At 48.9% G+C, this 26535-nt stretch overlaps 4 protein-coding genes across 15 annotated transcripts; 1 reads left to right on the top strand and 3 right to left on the bottom strand.

Moving 5' to 3' along the window:
* Positions 1–2674: 2674 nt before the first annotated feature.
* LOC128400910 (crk-like protein) lies at positions 2675–6265 on the bottom strand. The gene is made up of 2 exons (XM_053363610.1): positions 4366–6265; positions 2675–4199 (listed from the first exon to the last, which is right to left on the bottom strand). Exons 1-2 carry the CDS (start codon positions 4537–4539, stop codon positions 3561–3563), a joined length of 813 nt encoding a protein of 270 aa, XP_053219585.1. The 5' UTR covers positions 4540–6265; the 3' UTR covers positions 2675–3560.
* A 703-nt stretch (positions 6266–6968) lies between these two features.
* Positions 6969–11530, bottom strand: LOC128400928 (uncharacterized). Of its 8 annotated transcripts, none has more exons than XM_053363648.1 (5): positions 11402–11530; positions 10168–10308; positions 9419–9556; positions 8936–9082; positions 6969–7376 (listed from the first exon to the last, which is right to left on the bottom strand). In XM_053363648.1, exons 2-5 carry the CDS (start codon positions 10171–10173, stop codon positions 7251–7253), a joined length of 417 nt encoding a protein of 138 aa, XP_053219623.1. In that variant the 5' UTR covers positions 10174–10308; positions 11402–11530; the 3' UTR covers positions 6969–7250. The 8 variants fall into 8 exon arrangements, with proteins under 8 accessions (XP_053219623.1, XP_053219625.1, XP_053219628.1 ...); XM_053363650.1 differs by having other exon boundaries at positions 10168–10311; positions 11402–11524; XM_053363653.1 differs by having other exon boundaries at positions 11336–11415.
* Positions 11531–11695: 165 nt separating this feature from the next.
* On the top strand, positions 11696–24202 carry TLCD3B (TLC domain containing 3B). Of its 5 annotated transcripts, none has more exons than XM_053363597.1 (7): positions 11696–11794; positions 15587–15704; positions 16678–16811; positions 19665–19748; positions 22109–22328; positions 22498–22593; positions 22731–24202. In XM_053363597.1, exons 2-7 carry the CDS (start codon positions 15648–15650, stop codon positions 23040–23042), a joined length of 903 nt encoding a protein of 300 aa, XP_053219572.1. In that variant the 5' UTR covers positions 11696–11794; positions 15587–15647; the 3' UTR covers positions 23043–24202. The 5 variants fall into 5 exon arrangements, with proteins under 5 accessions (XP_053219572.1, XP_053219573.1, XP_053219571.1 ...); XM_053363598.1 differs by lacking the exon at positions 11696–11794 and adding an exon at positions 11985–12008; XM_053363596.1 differs by lacking the exon at positions 11696–11794 and adding an exon at positions 12756–13068.
* A 189-nt stretch (positions 24203–24391) lies between these two features.
* Positions 24392–26412, bottom strand: C13H16orf92 (chromosome 13 C16orf92 homolog). Its single transcript, XM_053363656.1, has 4 exons — positions 26225–26412; positions 25144–25287; positions 24694–24781; positions 24392–24505 (listed from the first exon to the last, which is right to left on the bottom strand). Exons 1-4 carry the CDS (start codon positions 26373–26375, stop codon positions 24478–24480), a joined length of 411 nt encoding a protein of 136 aa, XP_053219631.1. The 5' UTR covers positions 26376–26412; the 3' UTR covers positions 24392–24477.
* Between the last annotated feature and the right edge of the window lie 123 nt (positions 26413–26535).

Consider the following 26535-nt stretch of genomic DNA (forward strand, 5'->3'; position numbering starts at 1 on the left):
CAGAAATCGGGCTCCGGCGGCGCAGCGGCAGCAGGAGGCCCCATTAGCTAAAGTGATGCTTCAGGTTAAGAACAGTTTCAGGTTAAGTACGGACCTCCGGAACGAATTAAGTACTTAAACCGAGGTACCACTGTATATGCAACTTGCTGTTTAGATTACAGAAAGATGGTGCGATCCATTTCAGAGCAGGACCTGAGGAGATGGCAGACTCTCGTTTACTGGAAATATTTTAAGAGCGGGGCTGGCAGACATCAGTTGGGGGTGCATCCTGCATTAACACACCCTGCACTGAGTTGTGTAGGGTGCTATCGTTGACCTCTAGGGTCCCTTTCCACAGTATGATTCTAGGATTATGAAATCTTTTTAAAAGCAACGGGTGTGGTGGACCAACTCAGCTAAAGGAAGTGGATTCCTGATATTTAGGGCCTGGGGAGGAGACAGGCCTTAAGATTATTTAAGGGACATGTCAGGCTCTTCAAGTCTACAGTTAGAGCTACACAACCAATTAGAACTGGGAATTATCACACAAACCCCACCTCAAATTATTACTGGAAGAGGAGGCAGTGGCTACACCAGCTGCAAAGCAGCTGGCTGGCAGACCAAGAGCCCCTCTGTTTTTCTAGCAGATGTATCTCTGCTATGAAGTGGACAGAAGTTACATCTTCCCAAATTCATCAGATGATGAAGGGGGCGGGGGAAGGCTGTCTCATTTTACATTATATAAGCAGTGCCTCAGGGTGAGCTGCAGAGCAAGTGTCAACACAACTAGATGCTTCCTCATGGGCGGGTGAATTTGGCTGCTACAGGGCTTTTGGAACTTCAGCCAAGTCCTGCAAGGAAGAGTTGACATTGCCCTGGCCTGTTTAGCAGAGAGAACACCCAGGCCAGACCCAGGGAGACACAATAGGTGCCTAGGGCAGGGCTCAAACCAATGGGTACAAGCAGCTAAAATATCAGGGGAAGTTTTCTTAATGGTAGGAGCTGTTCAATAGTGGAATGGACTGGGGAGTTTTGGAAGCTGAGGCTGGACATCCAAATGTCAAGGATGCTGAGGTGGTATCCTGCATTTGCAGATTGTGTCCTGAGCAAGATCCTGCTCTTGAACTAAATGACCAACAGTGATGATGGTATTATGATTCTAACATTTCCCTGCCACCTAGAAAGAATAATTTCTATCTAGAGATAAACATGGGTTAAGATGTCCGTGGATCACAGAGGGATTTTGGGGAAAGTAATGACAAAAACACGACTACAGATCAGCAAGATGACTTTTCACCTTATATCAAGGGGTTGTGTACGTGCAGACGTAATTTGTGTATGGTGTGCCACACAAATCGTGCCTCTAAATCAGTCTTTCCCTGCGTTGGTGCCACCTAGATGTTCTGGACTACAGCTCCATCAAACTGCCTGGGTCTGACGGGAGTTCTTATTTATTGCATTTACAACTCACTTTTTTATCCAAGGAGCTCAAGGGGGTGTACATGGCTTTCCCCTTGTGAGGTAGGTTAGGCAGAGAGGCAGTGACTGGGCCAAGCTCACCCAGCGAGCTTCGTGAGCCAAATGGACATTTGAACCCTGGCCTCCTAAGTCCTAGTCCGACACTGTAACCGCTTCACCACACTGGCTCTTTCCAAGTACAGTGGTACCTCGGGTTAAGTACTTAATTTGTTCTGGATGTCCGTTCTTAACCTGAAGCTGTTCTTAACCTGAAGCACCACTTCAGCTAGTAGGGCCTCCCGCTGCCGCCAAAGCACAATTTCTGTTCTCATCCTGAAGCAAAGTTCTTAACCTGAAGCACTATTTCTGGGTTAGCGGAGTCTTTAACCTAAAGTGTATGTAACCTGAAGCGTATGTAACCTGAGGTACCACTGTATTTCCTAGGACAGACGCTGCTTGGCTTCTGAGATCAGACACTATTTTGGTGTTTTAAAGGATCTGGAGGACACCAGGTTGGGGAAATTCTATAACATACTGAATTTTGAAATTCTGAATATGCCAATGATGTTGTTAAGAGAAGGGAGCAGCTGGGACTGTATCAAGAAGAGGTACAAGCAGACCAACCGGCTCCAGTATATAGGTATATAAACTGGGGGGGGGGGGGAATACTGTACCTATTAAGCAGGAACCATTGGCAGGCATGGAGAGAGACTTAATATTTCCTCACGCAACCAAGATGCTCTGCACAGCATTTGTGGCCTGCTGCTGCTGCCACCTCCTCCTGCCTACAGCAATAGGCTGTGCTCCACTTCACCATGGCAACATTTGAGGCCTGGGTTGTGATTCTCGTTACCATAACAACTGTGCTACTCTTTCCCCATATTAACCCTCTAGCCCCACCCCAGAAGGAGTAAATTTCCAGCGAGGGATAATCAGCAGGAAACTTTAATTAACAAGGCAGTTTGGAACAGACAACAAGTGAAGCAGGGTCTCTATAAGGAGTGGGGAGGATTTCCTGTCAGCCATCTGGCCAAAGCCAAGCACTCCCCCCCCCCGCCCCCGTTTCCCCACCCCACCCCACCCCAAGTGGACAGGATCAAATGAAAAAAAAATCACAAGAATAAGGGGATCAATAATCAAAGCTCAAGAGTTTCTGGGTTCACAGGGCACAGGATGGGGAGTTGCAAGATTCAAGGGCACATAATCAGAGTTGAAAAAATCACAAGGCCAAAATGGATCAATGTTTCTAGGGAGGAAATATGAACGGGTCCCCGTAAAGAGTCAAAAGTTTATAGGGTTCAACTACCACAGCATTTTAAGAACAGCGAGTCAAGGAACAAGGTTCATGGGTTAAGGAGTCCAAAGTGGTAGAAGAGGTCCATATCCAAGGAGCTTGAGTATCAACGAACCGGATGATCAATAACATCCACCGGGTAGGTCAAAATTCAAGGAAGTACAATGTTCGAGACAGTCAGAAGCTCACAAGTGTGGGTCAGAGTTCAAGGGTCGTGCCCCACTGCAGGGAAAGTCAGCGTTCCATGGGTTACATCATCAAATGTTCAGCTGGCTTCTTCAGGGTCCAGGACCTTGACGTGGGTGAAGGGGAAATGGCCGCGGCGCCCGTTCAGCTCCCCCTCCCATTGGCCATTGACATTCATCTTGGTGACAGCAATGAGGTCGCCCACCTGTAGAGCATCATGAGACACAGAAGGGATCAGAATGCAAATATCATGGGGGCATTTTTTTTTACCCACCCACCTCTGCACAGCCAGTTTTCCCTCCCCCCCCCCGCAAACAAGTCTTTTTCCTGAATAAATCACGCAGCTTCTCATCTTCCCTTCACTGCCATTTCAAGTGAGGAACAGGATCAAAGCCAGAATATGGAGTTTTGCTGTACGGAAACATAACACGGATTGAAGATCCAAGTTTTCAGGAGTGTAGCCTGGCAATGGGACCACGACAGGCATCTAATGTGTGGATGAACGTCTGCACTCCCACACAGCCTCTACACCCTTTCCCATCCGAACTGATGCATTCTTCCCTCCTTCTGCTCCATAGCGATTCAAAGTTATGCTCATCAACCCTCCAGATAAGTGTTATGCTGCATAACTATTTCATTTGAATTAATGTGCAAAATCTAGTCCAAACACAAGCTTTTTGTTTGGGGGTGCGAAGAGGGCTGGACCAGAACGCCACATTTCTGTGCAACGAAAAACCTTAGTGCCCAACAGTAATCTGCGTATTTCCCCCACCCACCTGGTAACCAGAAACTCGTTCCCTTTTGTGCAGACCACCCCATTACTTGCCTCGAAGGCCAGTGCCGTCTTGTCGCTGGCACCGGGCACCCTTCGCTGCACCGCCCTCGCTATGACCGGAGCGTGGCGAGGGGCACCATGGCTGCTGGGGTGGGCGTACGGACAGGGCTGGACGTACGGCACGGGGATCATGCCCACACGCCCATCGGCCCTCTGCGCTGTCCACCACTGCTCTTCTGGCTTGGCCAGCACCCTCAGGGGTTCCCCCTTGGAGAAGGGGAGGTCTTCCTGATCGCGGCCGACGAAGTCATAGAGAGCCCGGACCCATTCCCCAGCGGGAGGCGGCTGGGCAGAGGCCGGCGCCACAACCCGTCCCACGGGGGCCACCAAAGTGGTCGTGTCTAAGTAGTGGAGGCGGTAGAAATCTAGCAGAGCAGGGAAGCCGTCAAACTCATGCTCCCCGATCCGCAGGCGCCCAGGGAGGCTGTTGATGATGTAGTGAGACACCTGGAGGAAAGAGAAGGGTAGAGAAGCAGGAGGCTGTTGCACTGTGACCCTCCGCAGGCACACACCCAGCTTCCACCCTCCGCTTCCAATGTGCAATCAAATCCACACACTTTCAGCTCCTCCTACGGGGCCCTTCCACCCCCAAATTCCCTTTTTCAGAAATCACCTTGGAGTTCTCGCTGACGGACAACACATAGTCGCCGGGGCAAGTGGTGCTGTCCCGTACCAGGAAGGTTCCATGGCGGTGTCCCTGGAGACAGGCGGCTGCTTCCTGCCGACTCAGAGCCCCCATGTACCACTCATGGGCATCCCCAAAAGCCGACATGGCTTGGGGCAGCATCAGGGGGTGGAAAGAAGCCCACCCCCCCTCTATTATTCCCGAGAAAACTGATATCTAAGTTGCTCCGGAGTTTGGAGCACTTTGTCAAGAGGAAATTAACCTGTTGAACAGTGACCTCATGTAGCTGTTCCAGTTTCCTTCCAGTTCAGTGTGACCTCCAAATAATCCAGATACACATAACACCCTCCCCCCCCCAAAGGAATATGGTTCTTCTGTTATGTTGCTCCACCCCAAGTTCTCTTATACTGAGATAATCTAACTTCGATATCCCTTGACAGCATCCACACCCCTCTTCTCGGACAATAGTAGATTTCCAAAAAGGAAAGAAACGACTCAGAAATGCAGGCAACACTTCTACAATTTGCAATCAAATCCTGGAAATTAATGGGATGTCATGAAAAGTTAGGTCACTTCTAGACATCCCTCCCAAGTTCTAATATAATGGGGAAGGGGCACTTCCCTGACCAACCTACCCTATTAACAGTTAAATACCTACTCAAATACAGGTTCTACTGAATAACCATCTTCATATAATACAACAAAACCAGTTGTATATCTGTGGGGAACACATACAGTATATTTACGTCCTTGTACTAGAACATCCCTACAAAATTAAGAGGTCACACTTGGTGAATTAAGTAGTACACACAACCCTCCCCCCCAAAAAAGTGTGATATGATTGCACCCTCTAAAAATTCCTCCAGAATTCCTCCAGCACCTCATCAACGTAGCAGGATACTGTTGGTTGTTTTTTTTTAAAAAGTCAAGGTTTGGAGGAAGTCAACCTTTTCAAAACCTAATCTTTCTCAGATGAAGATACATACCCACCAAGTGAATAGAATAACTTCCACAGAATTGCAACATTCCCATATGAAAGCATCCCTACCCCAGCATGAGATTTAACCCACCAAAAGGTTAATGGGGACTTTTCACAGATCCACTCCTGCTATCAGCCCCTGTCCCCAATTCACTGGTTATCCTCTGGAGAAAGGTACAGCACCCCAAACTGCGTCCCCTAATGGAGACCATTCCCCAACCACCTCGGTAGATCACAAATTGGCCACCGTTCTCCACCCCACCCCCCAACTAGCCCCAGTGCAGCAGAACAATAATAAAACACACCCCCAGAAGTAGCCTGGCTCCCAAAATTTCCAGCATCCAAAAATATTGCACGCAGCCTCCCGAAACCTATCTGCCTACCACCCCACCAGCTCTGGACAAACAATAATGCAACTCCTCGCTCCCCTCCGATGTCCATGCATCCACTCTACTACTCTCCAGTATTCCCTGGAAGCAACACCCCGATGCTGCATTGCAGCCCTTTAACGGATCAAAAGCAATCTTCAAAAGCCTCCCCCTCCAAAATGAAAAAAGATCAGCTGTGCACCCTCCAAGCGCTCTTCAGCGTGCCCCTCTGCAGCAGCGCCACAATGAAGCCCTCTCTCCCTTGTCTGCACATGGCTTCCCTCGCACACCTCGCCTCCTCCCGGGGAACCCCACGGCTCCCGGCCACGACCTATTGCAGCCCCGCTCCCTCCTCCCCAGAGGACCCAGGCATCCTGGCTCCCGGCTCCCCGGCTCTAACCCATTCAGAGCCCCAGCGCTCCGGCCAGCAGCCTCCCCTCCCTCAAATCGCTGCAAGCGACCCTGATTGCAGCTACAGAAGGGTTGATGGGAAAGTGACGCACCCCCGCTCCCCCTTTAAACCGGGGAGGGGCGGCCATCTTGAGGCCGGGCAAGCTGGCCGTGAAGCTGCCGGGAAGGGGAAAGAATCATCTTGGCTGTGGGAACGAGCCCCAATTCCAAGATGAAGTCGCCTCTCCATCCAGAGACAAGCTGCTTTTGTGATGGGAGGTTTAGCTGCGGGCTTCCCACTTTTTTGCCCCCTGTTGTGATAATGCTTCAGTAAAGAAGGACGAGAGGACCGGCTGTTTAGCAATTGTTGAATATAGTGATTAAAAGTATTTTGCTGGGATATCCAGGGTATCCATTACTAGTGCTCTTCCGCTCCATTCAAATTTTACATCCCTCATCTGCATATGCAAATATATCAAACTACTGGAGCAACAATCTTATGCATGCTTACTTGGGAGTAAGTCTGATGGGATTTTGAGTAAGGCATGTATAGGATCCCATCGTTAGCCTTGTAAAGAGATGCTCATAGATGCTCTGTTTCCCCCAATTTTGACAAATAATAATTCTGCAGCCATCAAGAGATGTTGTCTTCATTCCCTGTCCTCTGTTAAAAGAGCTTCTTGAGCATACCCAAATGGGAAAATTAGAGGACCCTTGGGTAAAGTATAGCCTACTATTTCTTCAATTTCTGTTCTTATCTCTTCCCAGCACTTTCTGAGTTTAGGAAACTTCTCCATGCAGCAAAGGTCTATTAAATGGACTCCATTTGCATTCTCATTAAAGACAGACACAAGTGATACTCAACCTGCTTTATTATAAAATGAGGCAATTCATATAAAAACATTAATATCAAACATGCAGTACAAAGTACAAAAGCACTTGAAAAATCAACATGAAAAAGAAAAAGCTCAGTTTCAAAACTTCTTGCATCAGGACAAGTTAATTATGTCAGGCTGAGCAACTAACTCCCCATTTTACTTGTCCACTGCTTGTAGGATCCACCACTGGTATGGAGACTTCCAAATCCTCCCATACTCCCAAATCACAGACATAATCTTTTTGTTATTTTGAGTTCTTTATCGCAGTTTGATCTCAAAGCAAATGCAATTGATGTTCTGGCAGTCTGGGGGCTGGTATGTGCAGGCACAATCGCAGAGTGGACACAAGCGAGGAAAGGAACAAGCCCCTGGTTCCCAGCCCTGCTGGTAAGAGACAGAAATTGTACACTGTTAACCTATGGAAATACCTGCATCAAGATGTTACAGCATCCTTCACTAAACTTGGACTCAGGGAAATACTGAATAATGATTACCACAAGACTATTGCAAGGCAGGGTATAAATATTTTAAATTAATAAATAGGCAGTGTCTGAAGATAAGATACCAGCAAAGTATAGGTCTGAATATCATGGTAAGTTCCCTTGACATTTTTCCACTCTGAACACCTGTAAGTTTGATGTTTCTCAACATGTAGGCCACAGCCTCCCTGAAGAAGCTCTGACAAGCTCTAAAGAAAGTGTAAGTGCCTGTCTACCCTGTTCATCTTTCTTCCTCTCACACAGATCCCTCTTGCATGTCCCTCTCCTCCTTTCAAATTATATATACTGTTTTGGTTAGCATATGATTTTAAGGAGTATGGGCTTTAGTAAATAACAAGTGCTGCTGTTTTCAAGACCCTCTTTGCTTGAAACTGTTCAGGTAGCTTTTTATCTCTCCAGCAATACCACATCTTTGCTACTGCCTAACTTGCTGGCTTTGTTACTCATGCAGGTAGAATTAGAGATCCATAGGAAATGCACTCTCCAGCTCAGAATTTCAATCTAATTCCACATTCAGACATTGCCACGTGCACAAACACACCACACACAGGTAAACAATAGAGCTGCCACAAAATTCAAAATATGCAGCATAACCCTATACATGTTGATAAATTTTATCCCTCCCCACCTTCTCACTATATAGAGGGATCTGGCAACTTCTGTTTCAAGTGTATCTGAAGAAGTGTGCATGCACACGAAAGCTCATACCAAGAACTAACTTAGTTGGTCTTTAAGGTGCTACTGGAAGGAAAAAATTTTTTTGTTTTGATAAATTTTATGTCTACCCATTTTTAAGTTTGATTTTATGAGTGCTGTTATGAATATATTGCATTGATTTATGCATACTGCATAGAGATTTTAAAAATTCAGAGCTATATAAATCTTGTTAAATAAGTAACATCTGGAAAACTACAGGATTGCCATCCTTGCTCTAAAAAGCCAAGATATTATTCTGCTCTGAATTGTTCTCTCTTTCCTCTTAGCACAGAGTAAAGGAGCATGCAATCATACCCTCTCACCCTTCCCCTCCCAACAAAAAAATAAGTTCCCCCCCAAAATGTGTAACATACATGAAGGCCAGTCATTGCCACTCCCCACATTTTCATCTGCTAAGCCCTGGACTGCCTTTCCACCTGGACACTGCTGTGTACAGTGGAACCTCAGGTTACGTACTGTCCTTCTTATGAATGCTTCGGGTAACGAGCTCCGCTAACCCAGAAATAGATGCCCCTAGTTGTGAACTTTGCCCTGGGATGTGAGCGGAAGACGCAGCAGCAGCAGGAGGCCCCATTAGCGAAAGTGTACCTCATGTTAAGAATGGTTTCGGCTTAAGAACGGACCTCCAGAAGTAACTGGAGGTACCACTGTATTCAAATGACCCCAGGGGGAACTAGTCTCAGATATTTCCAAAAAGCCGATCAATTATCCAGAGGGAAAACTCACATTAGTACAGGTGCAGTAGCGATCCATACAGCGAGTTGGGGAAGGAAGGGCACAGTCACATGATTCTGCACAGGTCATACAGCATTCGCACATGTTTGGCCAAGGCCGCTTCTCACAGGAACAGCAGTTGGCACAAAGACCCCGGGCCTGCAAGGAGGTAAGAGAAGGAAAACCAGGTTGGCTCACAACTTGAGTTAAGAAGCAATTCCTTTTATCTCTCATAGGCTAGAGCTCCTATGATTTGTTACGGAATTGATTGCAAGTAATCCAAAATTGTCAGAACACCAACCACACAATATTAACAATGTGAATTTGTTACCCCTTTCTACTTGCTCTCCAAAGGACTACTGCTCCCATAATGCACTGTCATATGGTATGCTGTAATGCACTATGGAAAAGATAGATCTATTCTCATTACTACACCTATAAAAATCCCCAAATGTGTTTGCCCTTTCAACTATTGCCATCCCTTCCCCAAGTTACCATCAGGCACTGTCGGAGGACAAGGACCAGGGCCAGGAGTATTAAGTAGGATCCAACGACCAAGAAAACGATGGCAGGGAGAGGCAGGAATAAGGTTGTGGCAAAAGGGAGGTCTGGTGGAGGGTTCAGCGATGGAGTCTGTAAGGGGAGGAAAGCCAAAGGAGAAGGGACGTTTACAGTATGGAGTGGTGAGGAGGAAGAAGAGCAATTAAAGGAATTACATGGCTGAGCACTGAAATACAGCTTTTGACTTAACATGAAATACCTTCTGGTCAGAGGTTAAACGTTCCCTCTGCCAATTTTCTGATATTAAGAACTTAAGGTTCTTAATATCAGAAAATTGGCAGAGGGAATGTTTAGCCTCTGACCAGAAGCATATACACCAAGTGTATAGCTTCTCTGACATAGGGTAGTACATGTTTGGAAGTTAGGTGATTCCTCTTAATTTAGTGGTGGCAGCAGCAGATGCAGAGATAGAACGGTTTAGTGAGTTTCTAACCTTCAAATATTTGTGAGGCACAGAGGAACACATACTAAAACTTATATGGAGAGTATCCCACAATAATCAATATTCCAAACTCAAAATGTTTGAATTTTAACACACGGCTTTCAAATCAGTCTTCATTGATTCATAAGTAGATTTATTAAATTCAGTTCAGTCACATATCAAACTGGGAGAGGAGAGATGGGGCACTTTGAGAAGTGAAGTGAAGGGAAGTGTGAATACAGAGTAAGAATGCTCTACTTACTGCCATTCCTCAGTTGGGGAAGGACTAGACATCAACCTCTGGAGGCTCCATGGATAGCTCATAGCCCCGAGGAAGAGACAAATAACTTGAAGCTATTACAGACCATGGTTCCACTTGTTCCTTGAGCACAACATCTATAGTCTGCTAGATCAAAAGAGAGGGTCAGAACTTACTGAGCAACAGAGTTAAAACTCACTTTCTTCATGAAGCTTTCATGCATATACATTAACTCTGAACACTACTGATTTCAAAGAGGTCTCAACCATATTGAGACTGATCAAACAGGCTCCAAAGCTCTTATGTTGCTGTTATAACACACACATGTGTAGAATGGTATTAAAGTTTCAGTGTCACTGGGATAAATATTTATTTTTGAAATGAAGCTCGAATATTTTGACAGTTTTGACAGTCTTCTCTTTTGACAGTTGACCCCACAACCCCCTCCCACAAGCCTACTTCCCCTCTCCCTGTTCATAGCATCCCTTCCTCAAAATTCCCTCTTTCCATAACCAAATGGAAACGAAACAGGCCTTCCTCCTCCTCCCAATGTTGATGAACCTCCAGGCTCTTCTCATTAATGTCCACTCCCTTATGAATATAGTTTATCATTCACTGTGCAGCTTTATTCGTATCACGTTCATACGTTTCCCAGGCTTCCTGCATTGTGGAGCGAGCGGCCGAGACTAAACTGGGCTCTGAAGCTCAAGCCGTTGTCTCTCAGCCTAGCCTACCTCACGGGGCTGTTGTGAGGATAAAACGGGAGAGGGGGAGACGCTGCTCTGAGAAACTTGGAAGCCATGCAGTATGTAAATATACCAAGGCGTCCCTCGGTCGCCCTGGAAACCGCACCTGCGCGCGCGGCCCGCTACGGGCTCCCACTGCGACCAAACTCTCTTAAGGCCTCTGCGCTCCTCCGCGGAAGTGAGGCCAGAGTTCGGACAGGAATGAAAAAAGCGGCGTCAACGGAAATGCGGCGCCTGCGCCAGAAGTGACGTCAGCGAGAAGGGAAGCGAGTGGGCCTCTTCCATTTTGGTGCGGGGGGGGATGAGAACAGCTCGAGGTACAATAGTCAAAGCCCTTCATCTAATCTCGTGGTCTGGAATTTCCCTTATTTCCTGCATTCAAGTAAACGTCGTCGCAGTTCATTCCTAACAGCAACCCGCCAAACCGTCAGCCTTTTCCTCAACTCTCCTGTCGGTCCTCACAGAAACGTCGCCAGACAGACTCGTCCTACCTATTGAAGGAAATCTACCCAGTAACGGGAGTGTTCTGTAGCGCGGCATTGGCCCGTTGTAGCGAACCAATCAGGCCCCGAAAGCTGGAGGGAAGGAGGCGGGGCGGGGCCGGGTGGGGGTAAAACGGAAAGCGCATCATATTCAAAAGTTCATGGCAGTCGTTACTCCACGAGCGGCGCATGCGCGGATGATTCGCTCGGTTTTCTTCGCCGTTTTCCGCGGCGGAGCGCATGCGCTCAATAGGAAGATTATAGACTTATAAACGAAAGACTCGTACGCGGAGGCTGCCACCGGTTTTACTTCGGGCGTCATATTCGGTCTCCTCCGGGACGGAAAGAGGCCGCCGCTGATAGAAAATGACGGGGGAAATTAATGCAGGATTTTAGTGTTAGGTGTGACAGAGAAGTGGAGTGTCCACGCCCCTAAAACAGCAGCAAAAATAGGAAATGGTACTACTTCTTGTTCAGGAGTCGTTCCGCATTTATTTTTATTTTTATTAATTAAGCATTTCAAAGTGCAGCACACCCACCCATCTGCATGCATGCTATTCGACGGAGCCCCAGGATTTTGCATGCAACTGAGCACTGGATTTGGCCTCGCCTCGGGGTACAATTTAAGCAGATTCGGCTTTCCTGCAGTCTGAAGGGTAATTTTGCGTGAGGGTTTGGAACTAGAAACCAGAGGAGATGCTGCAGAACAGCTTCCCCGTTATAATATTATTATTACTACTACTACTACTACTACTTCTGTATTAGCATACTTCTACTCCGCTCTTTCAAGTGAATACCCATAGCAGCTTACGAAAAAAATAGAAACCCAATATACAATATGAAAGCCACAAATCAATACAAATTATTGTTATCAACACAACAATATTTCACGGGGCGGCGGCACTGCAGGGCTGTTGCAAAGCGCTCTTTCTTTCCCTCCCGCAGTACCGCAGCCTGCAAGAAAGAGGATGATTAATGGGCTACATTGGCGTTGCCAGGGTTTTTATTTTTAAACGCATTTTCCGCACTAAATGACAATCAGAGGTGAGAAATAGGGGCGGGGCCTCCGATCTCACGTAGAGCCTACGGAGCTGCGACCTTCTTTGTCTGCTATGGGCAGCGCTTCCTCCCACGTGGTGGTGGGGTGTGGGAGGGAGAGAAAAAGATAGAGAGGAAGCCAAGAAGTTCCGTCTTCGGGAAAAACCGCGGTGCCCCTCTTCACTTTTCCTGCATCTGTCTCGAAGACGGGTTGCAGCTCTGTGCACATGCGCAAAGCGCCTCTCCTGCTCCATTCCACTCCACCCCTCCACCTCCCCGTGCCCCCGCTATTGTTGGCGGTTCGTTGTTGTCACGGAAACCACAAACTACCTGAAGGGGCAGTTAGGCCCGGGGCGGGCTGCGTGCAATACGTTAGATGCGCGGAGAGGGCAGGAGAGAGGAGGGCAAGTCGTGATTTGAGTTTGCGCAGACATTTGCTGCAATAATTTAAATGTATTAATCATCCCTCGTTAATTAGCCCCAGGACTAGGCGGGAAGGAGAGAAGACATGCAGAGTTACTCAGATGCGCCCAGGTGGATGGCGGTGCATATGTAATAACTGAAAGAGTCATTTAAATATATACGCAGATCTGCCTTCATAAGAAAATATTTAGGTCGCTGCATTAATATTCCTGAAGGTGGGCAAGCTAGTCATTTAGGTGCCTCGTTCTCGTAAAAAAAAAGAAAAGGATTTTCACCCTTCGCACTGGATGGCTCATTTGGTAGAGCAGGATATTCTTCATCTCAGGGCTATTGGGCAAAAGGTTTCTGCATTGCAGGCGGTTCGACAAGATGACCCTCGTTGGTCTCTTGGAATTCTATGAAATTGACACCTACGGTTCATATATGTAGGAGAGAATATGTCATTTCCCCCCCTAGATATAATGCTGAAACTTCAGCGTATTAACAGCTTCCCCTTTTGGTTCTTATCAAAGGTTTTCACGCTGAACTACTTACTCATTGTTACTAAGTGGTTGCTAATCAGGAGAAAAAAAATAACATTTAGATACCCCAATGTTTTGAAATTTACTATGTGTTTTTTACTCAGAAGTACTAGCTGAGTAACCTCTGGCCATGTGGCCCCCAGGGACCCTGGAGCGGCTGGCACAGCAGCGGGAACCAAATCCATCCCATATCCAGCGGTTCGTCGGCTGTCCTTGCTCTGCCTGTCCCTGTGCCCCCAATGCTCCATTTGGGGTGTCTTGTCCTAGCTACTGAGGACAGCAGGAATTTCAGCAGTGGCAGAGCCTCCTCAGCCCATTCTTAATCCACTCAAGAGTTGGACTGCAGCCCAAATCTTCAAATATCAGAATCCCCCCAAAGAATTATGTGCTTCAGTTATGTTGGCTGGGGGCCTAAAGAAGTTCCCAAATGGTGGTCTCCAGACGAACTTCATTCTGGTGGTCTACAGCTTGTCTGAAATTACAATTAAAAATCATACAGCATCTAGTGCAATACACTGAAATTGCTACAAAAGGCAGAGCGGTCTGCCAGTTTTCATGTGGCCCATGGGGCTAAGTGGGGGGGGGGCGAGTTTAGGAACCACTGGGTTAGAGGGCAGAAGCCTTGCTGTGCTGATGCAACACCAGGTATGCCACTAAAAATATACTGGTGAATACCTCAGATACGCTAGAGGTGCATTTCATCATAGCGCAAAGATAAAATACTATATGAAACTTCCCTCTACTTTATTGAATATAGCCACAATCTTAAAAAACCTGTCAGCCAAAAGGAGTACAATAACTGGATGGAGTAATATGAAAGTGCCACCGAGACCAAGTGGGTTTTCCAGGCCTTTTTGAAAACCTAAAGTATGGCTATTTCACACAGGGTTGCACTGTTGAGATCAATGGCATTGGAAAGTGCACAGCTTTGGAATGTGTCTGTTTGCATGATACCTGCTACTTTCTTTTTTCCCCGTATGTTTGTGTTGTGGCATTTATCCCATAGGAGTAAATATATGTTTTATTTATTACATTTCCATCCAAACCTTTATTCAAGGAGCTCAAGGTGGCAGGCATAACCTCCCTTCATTTCATCATTACAACAACCCTGTGAGGTAGGATTAGGCTGAGAGATAGTGACCAGCCTAAGTGATCCTCATCAAGGAATGGGAATGGTCTGAGTCTAACACTCCAGCCCAGTGGTTCTCAAACTTTTTCTCTGGGACACACTTTCAGAATAAAGTATGAACCACCCTGAGACCTCTGGGTATAGGGGAGGTATATAAATTCAGTTAATAATAATAATAATTTGCTTGCACCGCACCACACTGGATTTTATTGATAAGAAATACATTGGAAAACAAACCAAAAAATAGCAGTGCTTGATTTATATCATATAACACACCTACTTTATAATATAAGGGATGCGGGTGGTTCTGTGAGTTAAACCACAGAGCCTAAGACTTGCCGATCAGAAGATTGGCGGTTCGAATCCCCGAGATGGGGTGAGCTCCCGTTGCTCGGTCCCTGCTCCTGCCAACCTAGCAGTTCGAAAGCACGTCAAAGTGCAAGTAGATAAATAGGTACCGCTCCAGCGGGAAGGTAAACGGCGTTTCCGTGCGCTGCTCTGGTTCGCCAGAAGCGGCTTAGTTATGCTGGCCACATGACCCGGAAGCTGTACGCCGGCTCCCTCGGCCAATAAAGCGAGATGAGTGCCACAACCCCAGAGTTGGCCACGACTGGACCTAATGGTCAGGGGTCCCTTTACCTTTATAGTATGATCATGGGACATCCAGAATGTATAAAACAATGCATAAGAGCACAAATCATCTCCCAGATACAATATTGATTGTCCTTGAATCTTCCTGCCACGCTTGCCATCCTCTCCTGCCCAACCTGTGTGACATGCCACACCCTTTTGAGGACCACTGCTCTAGCCACTAGGTCATGGATGGGTTGTTAGGAAATGCATCTCTTTGTTGCCTCAGTTGTTGGTTCCAGTACGATTTGATCACTTGGGTTGTGGAATGCCATCCCTAGTGAGCTGTGCCAGTTTCCATTTTTATTAACTTTCAGGAGGAATGTGAAAACATATCTTTACCTTGGGTAGGCAAGGTGGTATACAAATTAAATCAATAATATATTCAAGAAATAATATGTGGTTTAAGTAGAATCCTTTTCAGCTGTGAGATTTCAATTACATCTTCATTAGTCCCTTAGGGAAAGATCTCTTGCCAACATGAAATACCCTCCATAGATGTGAAGGCCAGCGGATGGTTGGGATGTCATTTGTGACCACTGCTGTATTTGCTAGGATGGCATGGGAACAGGTGAGTTGGTTGAGGTCAAATATGTGCACATTTGTCCCTCATTGATTTCTGTACCAGTGAAGAAGCTCCTCTCTTCCAGAAGCAAAGGAAATTTCAGTTTTCTCCAGCAGCAGATGGTGGAGAGTGGGGCAGGGAGAAGGGGAAGGACAGTACGACCCAGGAAATAATGGCACAATTAATTGAAAAGCTCTGGAATGTAAGAGTTATCGATGGACTTTGTGGTCCAATCCAGCAAGGCAGTTCTTACTATGCTCCAGTCTTGCTTTTGATTAAGTCAATTTAGGCTGCAATCCTGTAACCAGGGAGCAAGCCACATCGAAGTACATGGGACTTACTTTCTTAGGCAGTCATGTTTATAGGGTTGCAGTGTGAAAATCTTCATTCATTTTAACAGAAAGCATACTTTGCTCACAATGAACTGGCTGGCTGAGAGCACAATAAGAACTGCCTTCCTGTATGGAGCCAAAGGTCTTGTCAAGCCTTCATCCTATATCCAGCCCAATAAGTTCACAAGCAGAGTGTAGCAGGGAGACCCTCTTGTCCTTTGTTCTTGGCATCTGCTAGCAGAGGTGTCTTGCTTCTGTCCGTGGAGCAACCACGTCCGCATTACAACTGATGCCAACAGGGTGGGACTTTGGGGGGACCCTCTCAGCAGAATAAGTAGAAGGGCCCCTAAACACAGCATTGTTGGCAAATGAAGTAATGCACATTTCCAAATGAAGGTGGTTCCTTGGAGACCATGGACTCCATAGCCTAAGCTTGCCTTGTTGCACCATGCCTTAGCTGTCATGGCTACCAGCTGCTACAATACTTTCCTCCAATAATTTATATGTAGGGGGGGCAGGATGACCAAAATAACCAGCGGAATAGTTGTACTTTGCTGACCAGAGTGCTGTGCTGACTTTTTATTGGAGGAGAATCTTCTGTTAGTTAGGAGACTAATCTAATTTCTGACGTTCTCTCCCACTCCCAGTTTTTGCAGATAGAATTTCCCTATTTCTTTCTCCTGGGTTTGGCCGCCTATCCTAGCTTCTTCTACACAGTGTATCGGTTTCTGCGTCGCTTTGGGCAAATGGAGGAGCTCAATGCAGTCTATGTATCTGCCAAGTGAGAGACTACCTGGACACCCAGATTCTCTTAGTGTGTGTGTGTGTGTGTGTGTGTGTGTGTGTGTGAGAGAGAGAGAGAGAGAGAGAGAGAGAGAATGGCCCTACCATTCATCAGATGGGGGTGAAAGGTGGGAAGGATGGAGCAATGATGAGGTGTTGAAGGACGGAGCCCTGTGTGCTCTTGCCTTCAGATATAGTGGAGAGGCAGTCCTATGCTGAAGTTCAAAGCAAGATTCAGCTGCCAGTCCAGTCAGCTCCTGTAGGTGAGCACGTAATCTTCTCCCACACACTTCAAGACTACATAATATCTTTGGCCCACCTTAGAAATGGGTTAAAGCAATTCATAAAACCAGGTCACCTCTGTTCTTTGGGAAACCCACCTGCTGCAGTTCCTATAGTCCGGCACAAGGTGTCAGTATTGCTTTAGTTAGTTCCACAGGCACTTGCCAGGCTCTTTCCACCCACCTATCAAAGGTCACATCAGGGTCACCTGCTCAGCAGGTGGAGCTTTATTGGAGGATTAGTCCCTAATGCTTTGGGAGCGGAAAGGGTTAATTGCCCCCACCCACCCCCTTCATTTTACCTCGCTCTCTTCCCCCCCCTACACCCTCCCACTTCCCACATCAGAGACCTGATCCTTCCTCACAAACCAGGCTGGGATTATAGGATTAGCCTAAATCATCCTGTGAGCACGACTTCCTGCTAAGCGAGGGAGGGAGAGAGGGGGAGAAAGGGGAAGGGATGATCTGGCACTCAGGGGGTTAATTCTGCTGCCTGATTAGCCGCAAATGGGGGGGGGATGCCTCCTCCTCCCCCCACCCCCAATCTTCTTAGCCAGCTTCTCCCAGTTTAAAAGAGGCAGAGGCTAAACCCAGGGGACTCCCTGCTGCGGTGAGGGTTTTAAGGAGATGAATGGGCAGATTCCTCTCCCGCCTCCCGCCACTCTTCCCTGTCCCAAGCCTCCCGCTCTGAGTCACCACCCCAAACCTCTCCCCGCTTCGGATCCACCTATAGAGTCCAGCAGCCCCAACCCGCATCCTCTCCCTGCCTCCCTCCTATCAGCACCCGCTTCTTCCCTTCCCTCATCCTCCGGCAGCAGCGCAGCCCCTGTCTCCAGTCCCCGGGCTCTGCTGCCGCTGCTTCCCCCTGAGTTCCTGGCTGCGCTGATCCTCGCAGCATCCTCCTTCCGCCCGCTCCTCTCCTCCGCCAGTCCCTCCACACACCACAGGCCACTGTCTCTTTAAGTTCCCTCCCGCACTGTGCTGACAGCTGCTCCCTGCTCCCCCTCCCTCCCCTGGCTCTGTCTCTCTGTCTGTCACAGCAGCTCTGCTTGGGACCAACCCGCACACCACCGCCATCCCCCCCTTCCCTCTCCATCCCCCCCTCGCCCCCTTGGATACCATGAGTCTTCCTCGAGGGGAGCGCCTGGAGGGATCCTAGCCCCGCTGACCCTCCCCATCTGTGTGGCCCCCCTCCTCCTCTTCCTCCTCCTCCTCCTCCTCCTCCCCCCTCAACCCTGCAGCCTGAGCGAGATGTTTCACGCCTTGGTAGCAGGGGGCATTGTCTTCCCCGGCCTCTTCTTGTTGTCCAAGAACGGCCTCAAGTGGCTGCCATGGCTGCGATGGGAGGAGGCCGACGCGGTCATCGTCTCCGCCAGGTAACCAGGGAGCCAGGGGAGGGAGGATGCAGCCAGGGTCCAGCAGCGGAGGGTGGGCCGCATCAGGCGAGGGGGGGCATCCAGCAGGCCTCAGGTGTGAGGGGTTAGGACTCTTCCCTCCCATATTTTCTTGAAGGATGAGGGTGGAAGCGGTGGGTCCAGGGCGTCAGGGAAAGGGGCAGGCTCCTTTGAAAGGGGAGTGGTACAAGGGCATGGAGAGGATGGGCTATGAACTAGGTTTTTCTAATGAGGTTCTTTTTTAAAATAGGTCCTAGAATGAGGCGGGGTGGGGAGCCAGGTTTCCTGGGTCCGTTGGGATTGGAATGGGGTGCAGCAAGTTGCAAAGTGGCTTTCCCTAGTGGATCCGTGGGCATATCTGCAAGGAAGCAGAGGGACAGATCTGCTGGATTCTCTGGGAGAGGTGGAGTGCCTGGGACCATGAGCCAGACCTCTGGGTTTCTCAAGATTGGGGCATATTAATTGGGAATCAAGAGCTGAGCTAAAGCTGAACTCGGGTGATGAGGTGTCACTATCCCACAATGACAGCCAATAGAAGCAGTAGCCCATATAAACCCAGGGTTCCTCTCAGCAAGATGTTTGGAGCCCAGCATTGAGGAGATTGGTGAACCCACGGTTAGGGTTAGGGTTAGGGTTTGGCAAGGTCTGTGACTTGTGAGGGATGAGATTCCCCGGGATCTGCTGTTAAGAGGGTGCTTCAGGAGATCAAGGCTGTTTGCTGTTTGCTAGGCTTCCCAGACAAGACACTTGGTCTGCTCAGTGTTTCCAGGGGAACACTCTGGGGCAGAATGTCTGGTTGCTCTCATTGCTTAGTGCATATATCTAGGCGCTCAAAAGCTGCTCCAGGGTTGGCAGTCTCTGGTGATCACATGACAAGGCTGTGTGTCAGGGTCACGGAGCAGCTGAGGCTCTTAGCAATTGTTGCTGATCCCCTAAGATGACCTTAAGATAGCAGCTGTTCTGGGATGGCAAAGAGCATGGATTTGAAGGTGCTTGGCAGGGCTCAAGGTGGAGGAGGCCCAGATCAGCTCCATGGGGCATTTCATTGCTCTGAGGTCTGCTGGTCTGGATTCCCTGGGTCAGAACTGGAATGGTGAGCAGACTATTGAGTCCAAGAGAAGAGAGATGCAATGGCATTTAACTTTGTTTTTGTTTCCCCCTTCTTCCCTACAACAGGTTTGTCTCCTCGGTGCAGGCCATCATGGCTTCCACGGTCGGCTACATCGTCTCCTCTTCCTGCAAGCACATTATCGACGACCAGTAAGTCAGCATTTGCTGTGTGCATGCCAGCCCAGCACTGCAGTGCGGTAACCTCTCTCTCCCTGTGGCTCCCACACCTTTCCCAACCCAGCAGAGTGTTGGCAAGGTCACGCTAGTGAGAAACCTGACACCCTCACCGGGATGGGCACCAAATTTAGAACAGGATGACAGTGACATGTTACAGGCAGATGTGCAGCAAGGAGTAGGCCTGGGAAGAAGTCAGTACAGGGAACTGGAAGGCACAGCACAGGAAATGAAATAATCTTACCAGCAGGAGGTGCTGTGGGGAACAGCATTGCTGGAAGCAGTGGCTTGTGGGAAGAGGACAGTGCCTTGCTGTTTCTGCCCCACAAGAAGGTATTTGGGAGGTAGTTGGAGAGTAAAGTCGGGAGCTCTGCTTTTGGAAGCTGCTCCCACTTGCTACAAATCCAACAGGGGGTGCTGGAAAGAGGGAGCAGGGCAAAAGCGATGGCAATGACTGAGGCAGATTGGCCTGTGTGGCACAGAGCGCTGTCCGTGGTGCTACAGAAATGCCAGCCTCATTCCTCCCGCTTCTACGTTCAGCACCATGGGCAGCTCCCTCTTGCACAAACGTTCCCAAGGTCCCACGCAGTTCATGGGGCACCTGAGTTGAGGATTCCCAGAGCGTGTGCTGGAGAGAGAGCAAAGGGGCAGGAGCCGCTAGTCCCACTGGATTTTAGGACAGCTGCCAGACCTTGGTCTCTGCAGAGACCAATTTGGCAAGAGGGCAGCTCTGCAGGGCAAGCAGGACCGTAAACACAGCAGGAACCCAGAGAGCTCCTGGAAGAGGGACGGGATAGAGGTGTGGGGTGTGTATGTGTCTGGGCCTTTTCCAATCCGCCGTCCCTTTTCGCTTTGCCATCAGGATTGCTTCATTTCACGCTAATGAATTTAGCTGGGATTAGTCCCTTCCCCAGGACAGGCTAGAATGGGGGGCACGTGTGCTAATTCTCCCCTAGGATAGAGCAGGGCAGGGGATTAGACCAAAGCAACAGCTGTTTCTACTGCTGATTTGCGTTCTGTGGATTCATAATTGGCTTTATTGGGCAACCAGTGATGACGAATTCCTGGGCTCCCTAGAGGGGGGAGTGGGCTCTAGCAGGTTACATCATATGGAGGCTGGATATCTGGGTTTTTGGAGAGTAAACTCCAGCTGGTTAGAGCAAGGCAGTTAGAGGCAGGAGCTGAGGATTCTCTTAGGGCAAAGAGAAGAGTTTCCAGATTTCTGTATATCCATTACAATGCTCTCACTGTGCCCTTCGCACTGGGAATCTCCTGTTGGGAAGCAATGTGGGTGAGGGTAGGCAAGATTTCAACTCTTTCGAAACGTTCCCTTAACTGACCCCAATGCTGGGCTCCTGATATCATCTTTGCAGTCCTGTAGCACAGAAACCGTCTACCAGCGCCCCCACCTCCACCCCATCTGAATTCTGCTTGGATCCCACCTGCCCCATTTTGGTCTCCAAGCTGAGCACCCCGCAGCGTCTCTTGGGCCCTGCATCCTGCAGAGCACTGCAGCATCCTGGCTGCTTCTCTGGCATTTGGCCTAATCACCTTGCATGGAGCCATCAGCACAAATGCCCAGGCAGGCTGCAGTGGTGAGGGAGGAGAGTGACGAGAAGTCAGCTGGGGAGGTGGCAGTAAGGAAGTCACAGCCCAGACTTAAAGAAACAGCACTCCATTTGCCTTCCTCTCAGCCTGAAGGGGGAAAGGGATCAGGGCTAGAAGCACCTTTTTCAGTCCCTGAATTCCCCTCTTATCACCTGAAATGAAATAGGATTAAGGCCAATGTCTTGGACTTATTTACATTAATCCTATTACCTTTTATAGAACTTGTGGACTTCTAAATAAGCACAAGGTCGGAAGCATGGTTCGCTGCCGGTAGTCAGACAAAATATCCCGGATCTAAGGGGATTGAGGGTGCCCTGACTGGGGGTGGCAGTGGGGCTGCGGTCAGGATTGAAAGGCAATGTCAGGACAAGGTGAGGTGGGAATGGCAGCCCGTAGCTTGGTTATGGCCGTGGTCAGCGTGGCTTGGAGAAACAACAGGGAGCTGTTAAACCACAGAGAGCCCAGCATTGTGAGAGCAGAGAGCAGGAATGGAAGAGCTTGGAGGGTATGGGCAAGGCTTTTGTTCTCATTGACCTTGTGTGAGCAGAGCGCATCAGCAGGTCATCAATACTCATTGATCATGGCCGTGAGCCTGTTCCAAGGGGGCGGGGCACCTCCTCTTGCTCCCCCCCCCCCCCGTAGCTGGAATTCCCTGCTGAGTCACTGCCAGGACTGTGTCTTGCTCACAACCTTCCCCTGCCCTAGCATTCTTTCTCCTCCTTCTGCAGGCACTGGCTGACCTCCTCCTACACCCAGTTTGCCATCCCCTACTTCATCTACGACATCTACGCCATGTTCTTGTGCCACTGGCACAAGTACCGGGTCAAAGGGCACGAGTCGGCCGGCACCCGGACGTTGCGCACCGTCGTCCGCACCTACTTGCACAAGGAGTTCCTCATGGTGGTCCACCATCTCTTCATGGTGCTGGTTTGCTTCCCCATGTCCGTGGTGAGTGTGGTCTGGCGTGGGAACCTCTGTATACAAGAGGAGGAGGCGGCGAGGAAGGGATGGGATGCCGATGCAGGGAGCAGAAGTGGGGCAGAGAGGGCCTGTGTGCTTTAGAGGCTGCTATCGCCCACCCCCAACAAGTCACCCTTCTTGCTTTCCCCCACTTCAGCTCTGGCGCCAGGGCAAGGGCGATTTCTTCCTGGGTTGTATGTTGATGGCTGAGCTCAGCACCCCTTTTGTCTGCCTCGGCAAAGTCCTCATCCTGGTAAGTATGGCCCAATCCTGTGGGTTTTCTGGGGAGAGGAACGAGAACCCAGCGGGGCAGAGCAGGTTCTTGGGCTTCCTGGAGGGAGCTGGTTGTGGCCTGACTGCCCTCTCAACCCCTCTTCTTTCCTGCCACAGTACAAGCAGCAACACACCCTTCTTCATAAGGTGAATGGGATAATCATGCTGATCACATTCTTCTGCTGCCGGATCCTGCTCTTTCCTTACATGTACTGGGTATACGGGCACTATGCCGGCCTGCCCCTTTATCGCGTGCCCTTCTCCATCCCCGCCGAGTACAACTTGGGATCGGCCATCCTCATGGCGCCCCAGGTTTACTGGTTTGGCCTCATATGCCGTGGCGCTTTCCGCGTATACCGCTCCCAGGGCGCTGCCAAGGATCAGGTGCTGCGAAATGGGCACAGACCAGAGACGCAGGTGCTGGACTGATGATACCTCTCCCTCCTCAGCCACAGACGGACAGACCACATTTCCTCTAACTTATTTATTTATTGGGGTATGGGAGGGACTGGATGGATTGGGGGAGTGGGCTCCTAGGCCAAAGGGGATTTGGGGAGGCCTGGAAAGGCATTGCGGGGGGCGGGGGGTTCCAGTGAAGTATTCGGAAGGGACAAAGACAATAGTCCTTTGGTGCAGTGTGGGGTTCCTTTGCTAAAGGCAGCCCTCTAATATGGCAACACTCAGTATTTTGAAACTCCTTGGGGGCGGGGATGGGGGTAGAGTCCTAAACCAAAGGGATATATATATATATATATATATATATATATATATATATATATATGATGTTTCTTTTACAGAGGGACTTTCAGGCCAGTGGTTATATAGGAGGGCTGAGAACAGGGTACATGGATGAAGTTTATTTGAGGCTGCAAGATAAGAACAAGGCATCTCTAGTGTGTTAGGGGCTCTCGCAAATCACCCCCCCAAATAGTATATGTGCTATTTATTTCCACACAATGCAGTGAGCACCCCAGGACTACCTGAGCCCATACTAGGCAAGGAGACAACTCCGTTATCTGGGTGGGGTGGTGCTGTTTCTTGGGAACAGAGAGAGATGCTAGTGGTGGGGGTGGGGAGGTAGGGAAGAGAGACAACGGGGGCTTTTCTATACTATTATCCATAGAGTCACAGTATCACAGCTATTATTAAAAGGGGCAGGGAAATAGTCTGGATTTCCTCACACTGTATTCTTAGGGGTTCTATCAGCAGAATTAGGAATTGTTGTAGGGTAGCTGATAGGGAAACACCCTGGAATTTTTGGATGCTGCTAAATTGCAAGTGATCTTCAGTATTACTGTGATGCCACCTGCCCAGAAAACCCCCAAATGCTGTATAAAATGTATCCCCTTGCACTGGGAAGGTTCCAAGAGGTGTGCTTCCTAACATGCACCCACCCCTCCCTCCACCTAGCAATAACCAAGCCTCTTGCCTCCACCTCCTCCTCTGTTTGGCACACCAACCCCTTCCCTCTTCCCTCCTAGGAACACCCATTCCATGGGGCAGGGATCCAGCTGTAAATAGGGGGCGGGCGGGCTGTATTTATAACCTGAGGTCTGCAAAAGTATTAAAGGAGCCTTTATCTAATGCCAGCAGAGGGCCAATGTGTGTCTTTCTTACTTCTCCCTGCTAAGCCTTCCACAGGCCGCTCGCAGTCCTGAACTTAGGTCTGTCTGCTGTTTAAGCCCTCGTGTGCCCCATAAACCAAAACCTTCCAATCCCAGCTCCCCTTCCCCCTTTGGTTTTCCATTGGCACATCACACCAATCGCAAAAGAACCCCTCATTCAATAGCCTTTTATTGAACAGAGGAAAAGACAAAGAGTGGTTGGCTGACTACAGAGCCGTATCTGCTGATCAGCTGGATGTTTATCCTGCATTTGACTTCTTGAAGATCCTGAATGAAATTGCGGAAGAAGAAGAAGAAGAAGAAGAAGAAGAAGAAGAAGAAGAAGAAGAAGAAGAAGGAGGAGAGGGGGTGTCATTTCATCCATGGAGGTGGGAGTAAATAATGATATCCAAAGGCAATAAGGAGGCAGGGAGAATACTTGCAGCATAACATACGCCAACCAAAATGACACGTACACTTTCGATATGATCTGATAGAGGAAGAACAGCAGGATGAGTATAATGGATCCCACTAGGATATAACGCAGCTGGTGAGGGAATGAACCTGCAGGGGGCAGAGAAGAGGAGGGTTGGTTGCCACGGGGAAATAGGGCAAGGCTAGAGCACAGCTAGGGCAAGGAGGAGGAAGCCCAAAGCAGCCCTGAATCATTCTGCAAAGGGAGGAGAGCAGAGGTTAGGCATAGAGCAGGGGGAATCAGGCCATTAGTCCAGCTAGCCTAATATGGTCAACTCAGGCCATCAGTGGCGCTCTGGGTCTTTCCCAGCTCTTACCTGGAGATGCCAGGGATTAAACCTGCTGGGACCTGGTGCCTGCAAAGGCTGTGCTCAGCCCCCTCCCCTGCAGGTGCTATTGGGGAGGGAGCGTTTGAGAGAGGGTCAAGAGACAGGAGTGGCAGGGGGACTCACTTGGGGGAATATACTCAGGCTGCTCTCCAATGAGCTTGTAAACAGCAAGGATCTTCTTCTCATCTGTGTCGGGATAATCAAACCAGAGCGGCTGATGTCGGGACAAATCCGCCTCGGTGGCATTCCCCGGGTTTCCTGCACGAGCTGTGGGCCCCAAAAGCACCTCCCATCAGTGGGCGCTTTTAGCATTCCTGTGCTTAGTCCATTTACCTCATTACAAACGCAAGCACACAAAAAAATCTGTTTTCCAAGAAACATTTGCTACTAATTTCCTGTTCCATGAACAGTCACGCCCTTGCATTGCAGCAGCAATGAATATTTCTCTTCCAGCCAGCCACACAATGCTAATGCTTTATCGTAGCCCTGATTTAGGCCCCACACAGCCCACCGCAAACTCCTTTTGGCCTCGCAAACAGTTGCCCTGCACAGCCCTTTACTTTGCTTGGGCAAGAGAGGAAGTTAAAAAGGAGCAAATGTTTCCTGCTACAATCTGTGCTGCAAGATGAACGTGGAGAAGGAAAGAGACTTCAGCAATCCAACATCATCAGAACCTTATTGGGACGATAATCTCCACTGAGAACCTACTTGGAAGCTACTGTGGTAATGGGGAATTTTGGCAGTAACCATATCACTTCAACAAGTATAACATGTAGTTTCAAAGGGCCTTAACTTGGTTGGTTCAGGGCTGGAACCATATAAAAATATAAAATATAAAAATAATGCAAGATTGTTGACAAATTTCTAGATCAGAATCCAAGGACTCCCTGTTATGGCTTTCAATTAAAGCAGTTTAAAACGAGTAGCGTGGAAATGCCAGGGGTCAAAATTATACTGTGGAGAGACCCTTCACACAGCCAGATGAAACATCCCAGGGTTCATAAGGCAAGGTCTAGGAAGCAGCCTTTAACCTAGATCAGTATTGTCTACCCCAACTGGCAGCAGCTCTCCAGCATCTCAGCTGGAAGGTCTTCCCCATCATCTCCTACTCCAGACCCTTTTCACGGGAGATGCAGATATTGAACCTGGGGTCCTCTGCCTGAAAGGAATAGCACTGAGCCATGGTCACTTCTGCAGCACTCACTGCTGCTGGGGATGAGTGGGGTGGAAGGAGGCCCAGTGGAGGAAGATCTGTGTTCACCTGTCACAAGCAGAGGACTACTCAGGATCAGCTCGGAGAGATTTGTAAAAGTGTACAGAAGCTGGAGTAGCAGAAATTGCCCTCTGCTCAGCATAGCTGCTCTCCTGGCCACACCCACTTTCTATGACCTCACAATGGATGTGCCTCCCATCTCTGACCAACACTCCCTCCTTCACTTTAAAGCCAAGATTCTTCCCACCCACCCCCAACAAACCCAGGATCAATGTTCCCACAAGAAGACAACTCCATACTTT

The sequence above is a fragment of the Podarcis raffonei genome, chromosome 13 (genome assembly GCF_027172205.1).
Source record: "Podarcis raffonei isolate rPodRaf1 chromosome 13, rPodRaf1.pri, whole genome shotgun sequence".
Taxonomy (NCBI): domain Eukaryota; kingdom Metazoa; phylum Chordata; class Lepidosauria; order Squamata; family Lacertidae; genus Podarcis; species Podarcis raffonei.